The 6,968-nt window shown below is 39.6% G+C and overlaps 1 protein-coding gene across 10 annotated transcripts in view; it reads right to left on the bottom strand.

Moving 5' to 3' along the window:
- gba (glucosidase, beta, acid) overlaps positions 1 to 5,768 on the bottom strand; it is a 28,166-nt gene extending 22,398 nt beyond the window's left edge. For all 10 annotated transcript variants that reach the window (XM_051957107.1, XM_051957108.1, XM_051957109.1 and 7 more), the window contains exons 1-8: positions 5,493 to 5,768; positions 5,231 to 5,422; positions 4,987 to 5,133; positions 3,878 to 4,011; positions 1,918 to 2,090; positions 1,750 to 1,839; positions 1,212 to 1,359; positions 438 to 662 (exon numbers count right to left, since the gene is read on the bottom strand). In XM_051957107.1, the coding sequence (XP_051813067.1) occupies positions 438 to 662; positions 1,212 to 1,359; positions 1,750 to 1,839; positions 1,918 to 2,090; positions 3,878 to 4,011; positions 4,987 to 5,133; positions 5,231 to 5,422; positions 5,493 to 5,556 (1,173 nt within the window). In that variant the 5' untranslated portion in view covers positions 5,557 to 5,768. The remainder of the gene's footprint in view (positions 1 to 437; positions 663 to 1,211; positions 1,360 to 1,749; positions 1,840 to 1,917; positions 2,091 to 3,877; positions 4,012 to 4,986; positions 5,134 to 5,230; positions 5,423 to 5,492) is intronic.
- Positions 5,769 to 6,968: the final 1,200 nt, after the last annotated feature.

Raw genomic sequence — 6,968 nt, forward strand, 5'->3', positions numbered from 1 at the left:
CACCAAAAACATCATAGTTTAGTATGTCGTCCAAAATGTCACTAAAACATCACAGTTTAGTATGTCATGCAAAATCTCACCAAAAACGTCATAGTTCAGTATGTCATGCAAAATGTCACCAAAAACGCCGTATGTTGTCCAAAATGAGGTAAAAACGTCATAGTTTAGCATGTGGTCCAAAATGTCCCCAAAAACGTCATAGTTTTGTATTTTGTCCAAAATGAGGTAAAAACGTCATAATTTAGTATGTCGTCCAAAATGTCACTAAAACATCGTAGTTTCGTATGTCGTCCAAAATGTGAAAAAAAATGTCATAGTTTAGTATGTCGTCCAAAATATCACAAAAACGTCAGTTGAGAATTTCGTCCAAAATCATGTTAAAGGCCTGCAGGCAGTTTTATAGACTTCAGTCTGGAAACCTGCAGAAGTTGACTCACCTGGATGATGTCATGAGCATATTGTTCAGCTCTGTCCCAGCTCCCCAGCTTCACCCCTCGGTCCAGAGGGCTCCAGCCAGCGCAGGCCTCGGTAGCGAACAGGTAATATTCTGGATAAAGGCTGTGGGTGATGCCCAGACTGATGTCGGCTGGAACCACACCATCCAGGTACCAGTGGACCGCAACACCGTGGATGTAGCGACCCGCATGGATGTCACTCAGGACCTGGAGAGGAAACAAGAGTTAGAATAACACAGAGTGAAGGTGAAAAACCAGTATCTGCAGGTATTTAGTAATCAAATTGGTTCTATTTAAATCTGAGGAATCAGCAGCTGAAGTTGACTGTAATCACTCTTGAGAAGTTAAGAGGTTCTGAAACCAAGGAAATCTGATTAATACAGCTTTATACATAATCAAAACTAATTGAAATTGGTGTATATATATATATTTTTGACCCAGCAGATTTTGTCATGAGACCTTTGTGACAAGATTGATGCATTTCAATGATTCCATTCCATCCAGTAAATATCATTAAATGAACTGTTGTCTTCATCTGTTTTTTTTAAATGTTAGAGCATTTTTTGGGATATACTACAGACATTATCTAAATACCTCAACCTTACAAAGTGTCCTTTATTATGTTAATTGTTATATTGTATTATAATGCACTGAATGATGGAGTTTCGACTTCCTGATCTATGCAGAGTTTCCTGCTCTCTTCTCTGCAGTAAACCATACTTTTCCCCATCCTCCCTACTCCGTCCTTGAACTCACCACTCTGGCCCAGTAGGGCAGCAGCAGGCGGTTGTCATCCAGGATCAGGATGTGGGTTTTGGGGAAGGGCGAGGCGTGGAGAGCCGGGCCCAGATCCAGAGACACCCAGTCCCTCTGCTCCTCAGCGGTGAAGCCCAGAGCCTGGAAACTGCAGCGACGAGAACACAAGCCTCAGTAAAAAAAAAAATCATCTAAAGCAGGGATGTCAAACTCATTCCACAAAGGGCCGGTGTGGCTGCAGGTTTTTGTTCCAACTAAGCAGCATCACACCAGACCTGACTCATTTAATCAGTCTCTCAGTCTCCAGACAGGTGATTGGTCAGACTGTGTGCTCTAGGCTACAGCATTTAGTTCCAACATATCTACAGCACACAGTCTGACCAATCACCTGTCTGGAGACTGAGATCGGTTGATTAAATGAGTCAGGTCTGGTGAGATGCTGCTTAGTTGGAACAAAAACCTGCAGCCACACCGGCCCTTTGTGGAATGAGTTCGACATCCCTGATCTAAAGAATCATATGATGAGACGAATAAACACCTGTAGTTCGTCATCCGTCCAGCAGAGGGCTCGTTTCCTGTCGTCACGGCCCAGAAGCTCAGGTTGTGTTTGGAATATTCCTCCAGGAATCTGAGAGGGAACTTTTAAAAATGATTTTCTCCGGTTTTAAACTCTGATTTTCCGCTGGGGTGAAGCAGCTGGACTCACCTGACGTAATACTGAGCCCAGGCTTTGTGCTCTTTGCCCCCCGGCTGCCCCTTCAGAGAACCTTTTCCTGTCAGAGCACCGTTGGTCTTCATCCAGGCGGGGGCGCTCCAGGCACTGGCCAGCAGTGATAGACGACCAGGAGATAAAGCCTGGGCTCTCTGCAGGAGAGGAATCTGAGGAAGGACAAAAACACAGATGTTTTATTAAAACGCAAGAAAAATACGTATAAATAAATAAAGCTCTGAAGCTGTTGGTCTAATATTCTGATCTGTGGGGTGAAGTTGGTGTCAAAATGAGAACAACGATTAATACTTTTAAAAGTGAATGCACAAAACGATGATAATGTGGGACAGGAAACATGTCTGGAGTTTCTAAAGAGGAATTAAATGCAAACAGGAAACAGAAAAGTTTAGCAACTAAAGCAAATCCAAAACTAGGTTTTGTTTCGTCATCTTTTGTCTTTACTGTAGCATGTCTGAAATTAAAAAAATGATAGTTTTATTCAGATTTGTTGCCATTTTTTGACCGTTTTAACTTTTTTGGGATGAATTTTCAGTAAATTTGAACAAATCGAGTCAATTTGCACAAGTTTTGAGTCATTTAAAACAAATCTGGAGTCAATCTAGCCTAGCCGCGCTAGACAACCCACGGCAATGAATTTAATTCTCTGCCAGGGTGGGTCTAGTTACCCTCCATAAGGCTCGAGGTTGGATGCTCCTTAAACTGGCCAGACGAATCACCATGAAGTGTAGAGTCAGAAGGCGGGCGTAACTAAGTGACGACAGAGGTGTGACGATTCTGACAGAAACAACCGGAAACAGCTAGCCTAGCCGCGCTAGACAACCCACAGCAACGAATTTAATTCTCTGCCAGGGTCGACAACAAAAACGACAACAGTCGTTGAGCTCCATTAGCACCGACTCTGAATAATCTTTCTGTTAACATGTCTGTAATATACTTGAGCTTCACCCATTGACTGTATAAATAAGGCTTCACCGAACTCCCTCATCCTCTGATTTCTGGCGCTCTAGGAGCCTATTCGTTGCGCTGATTGGTTGTATACCTACCCAGTTGCTGCAGAGTGATTTGATAGACAACCTTTTAGCCCGCCTCCCTCCCTGTCGAGCGTCCCTAGACCCTTGTGCCGTCAGAAACATGGGTGTAGCGTGGCTAGGCTAGCGTCAATCTGGACTGATTTTGAGTCACTTTGGACAAACTGAATAAATATTGAGTCTTCATTCAAGTTTCACCAAAACTGAACACATTTCAAGTCATTCTGGACAACATTTGAACAATTTTTACACAACTTCTAACTCATTCCACATCACCTTCAGACAATTCAAAGTAATTTTGGGGGAAATTAAACAAACTTAAACAAATTTGAAGCCATTTTGGACCATTTTTGAGTCATTTTCAAGTCATTTTGGACAAACTTTGAGACGTTTATGACATTTTAACTTATTTGGGCCAGATTTTGTGTTAATTTGGACAAATTTCAACAATTATTGACAAATTTTGAGTAATGTTAGGCAATTTCTAACTCATTCCAGATCACGTTCAGACAACTCAAAGCACTTTTTGACAAATATCCACAAACATGGACAAATTTAATTCTGCGTTAAAAATCATGCGTTAATGCTCTGAAACTCAAAACCTGCCAGCGCATTTAAAAGGCAAAAATGCACCGTTAATCAGAGCCAGAAACTGCAAAAACAGAAAAAATCTCTGAAATTCCAGTTTTTAGATAATCTTTGAAATAATCACGCGCTACTTTCAGTTCCATCAGGAAAATTAACCAAATCTAAGCTTAAAATGGACGAATTTTATCAAAATCTGGGGTGATTTGTGCAGCGTTCCTCAGAAACAACAGAAAACTGGTGCAGTAATCGGGCTAAAAACTACAGATTTCTGGACCATAAAGAGCCTCCAGACTGTAAAATATCAGAATAAAGACAGAAACCTTCATGTGGACGTCCTCGGCTGCCAGAGTGAAGTTGTCCAGGCTGTAGTCTCCAGGTGAGTCTGCGTAGGTGTACAGACGGGTGGAGAAATCACAGCTGGCCATCGGGACACGAACCACGCTGTAGCCGATTCCTGCAGAGAGACAAACAATCAGAAACAATTTCCCAGGATATTTGTCATTTTGAGCCCCTTTGAGCAAGTTTTGAGTCATTCTGAACCAGTTTCAAAGCATTGTAGATCATTTTATAACTCATTTTGGACCAGTTTCAAGTCGGTTCCAACAGGTTTGGGTTCTTTTGGGCAATTCTGAATCATTTTTAATTAATTTTAGACACGTTTCAAGACATTTTGGACAGACTGACAGTCGTTTTTGGCAATTTTGAGTCCTTTAGGACAGATTTTGACTTCCTTTGGGCAACTTGAAGTCATTTTCAACACTTTTTTAGTCGAGTTGGACAATTTTGAGTCAATCTGAACAAGTTTCAAAGCATTTTAACAGTTTCATTCATTCTGGACAGGCTTTAGGTCATTTTGGGTCTTTTGAGACAGTTTTGAGTCATTTTGCACAATTCTGAGTAATTCAAAGCATTTAATTTTTTTAAACTCATTTTGGATCAGCGTCAAGTCGGTTCTGACAGGTCGGGGTCCTTTTGGACAATTTTGAATAATTTCTGATCATTTTAATGAATTTTAGACATGTTTCAAGACGAAAAAATGTGAAAATTTCAAAGAGGATGAATCATTTTGGACATTAAAAAATAGAGAAACAGTCAAAATTCATTGTTTACATCCCCAACACGATGTTCATGGTGGATTAGAACGCTCTAGAACATGGTGGAAAGTAGCCCTTCAAATCTGCATTCTCTCAAGAGCTGGTGCCATTATCAAGTGGTATGAATCATTTTGGACATGGCAGTTTTAGTAGAAATGTAAAAAATAATATAGAAACAGCTAAAATGCATGACTGACATCTCTAACATGATGTTTTACCGCCTTTAATCACTTGTTTATGTCATTTCCAGCCAGAAGAAACCTGTTGGTCAAATAAAAGCTGACTATAGTTTGTAATTTTTCATGGCTATGAGTAGTTTTGATAACATCCGGTACCTTCTGGGGAGAAATATTGCCTCAGCAGCTGATCCTGAGAAGCAGCAGAAAGCGACAGGATGTTGATGGCAGCAGCGTCCGTCATGGAGCCTCCGAACCCTCGGATCTTCTGGTACTTCTGGTAGGAGGCCAGAGTCAGCCTGAGACCTGGAACAGAACCAGAGGACAGATGGTCTGCACCTGGAACACCAGAAACACCTGTTCACCTGGACTCACCTGTCCTGATCTGTTCATCTGGACTCACCTGTCCCGCTGCTGTTCTTCTGGACCTGCCCCTCTCTGGCCTCCAGCCTGCTGCCCTCCATGCTGCTCAGGTAGGAGGAGAACCGACCCACTGGTGGCAGCTGGACCGAGCCGACCGAGTCGCAATAGGTAGAGTTACACTCACAGACCACTGAGTCGTGGCCAAAGCTCCTGGAGATGCATTTACTGCTTCCTGGAGGTAGAAGAAGAAAAGGTGACTTTTCTGCTCAAACAGGAAGTAGAAGGTGAGTTTGTGTGTTTACCTGCAGACAGGACCAGAGGGGCTGAGACGAAGAGCAGAACCAGAACCACAGAAGAAGAAGACATTTTATCTGCACAACCAGGAAACTCATAAACTGCCTCCTCGCGCGCTCCTGTCACGTGATCCAGAGTCTCACCTGGAGGATCCTGATGTCAGAAACTCCACAGGTAAGTTTGTTGCTTTATTTACTCTCAGCTGTCACCTCGCTTCGGTCCAATGCGTCATTCCAGCGTTTCACTGAGCTCTGCTTCCCTCACAGCGGTCATGTGACGCCAGAGGAGGTCATGTGATCATCATGCAGCATCCGGAAGCTGCCACCAGGTGGAGCTGCGTCACCACGCAACCGGAAATACAGGAAACTGATGAAGTGTTCAGATTAAACTTATATAAAGTCCTCACAATGTTACTGAAAAACATACATTCACCTGACAAGTTAACTTTAAACACTGCAATACTAATTCACCAGATTAGAACAACTAGGATAAATTATTCTTAAGATTAAATAAATTAGGACTGCAATAGTTTTAAAAAACATAAATTTAACTGACAAGATAAAATATTAAGGTTAAGTCAGTTATTTTATATCAAATATATAACATAAAAATACAATAATAATAATAATAATATGATAATAATGTTATTATTTTTATAGTTTTAATAATCATTATTATAATAATGATTATTAATATAAAGGAGGAGGAGCAGATAGAAAATAATGTTCAGGAGACTAAATGTAAAGCTTAGATCCTCAGAATATTATAAAAATGTTTTTATATAAAATACAATATTAAAATATATAATAATGACATCAATGTTAATGATAAAAATAATATAATATAAAATACTAATTTACCAATTTAATTATTTATGGTTAAGATTCTGTAATATCAAGTCAAAGTTATTTTATCTAAAATACAATATAAAGACATAATAATATAAAAATACTATTTATCTCATGTCATACTATTACTATATAACTCAAATTTACCTCAATAAACATTATTATTTAAAATACTGGATATAGTAGAATACAGAGTTGCACACCAATGATGTGTTTTTTTACAGCAACTAAATTTAGTTCCAATTTATTAAATATTTTTTATTAAAAAATACAATTATTCAAGTTGAGTACATTACATTTATGTGTATTTAAATCCAGTTTCTCGTGGCTCATAGGTCTGTTTCTAATCATTCTAACAACTCGCTTCTTTTCTCCTTCCTAGAATGTGTTTTATAAATAGGTTTTATATGGATTTATGGTCATTTAAACAGCAGCTCTGATCAGGGCTTTCATCTTTTTTTTTTTCTTCTGAAAAGGGTTTGGAGTAATTCTGATAAATACAGAAAAACAAACACAGATTGATAAAACTGTTCCTTTGATAAATACGAATAAACGTAAAGTGTTTCCAAAGTTTTTATCTGCCTTATATCTGCAAATCAAGCACACTGAATTCAATTAACAAGCAGAAAAAACAAA

Source organism: Acanthochromis polyacanthus, chromosome 12, assembly GCF_021347895.1.
Source record: "Acanthochromis polyacanthus isolate Apoly-LR-REF ecotype Palm Island chromosome 12, KAUST_Apoly_ChrSc, whole genome shotgun sequence".
Lineage (NCBI taxonomy): Eukaryota > Metazoa > Chordata > Actinopteri > Pomacentridae > Acanthochromis > Acanthochromis polyacanthus.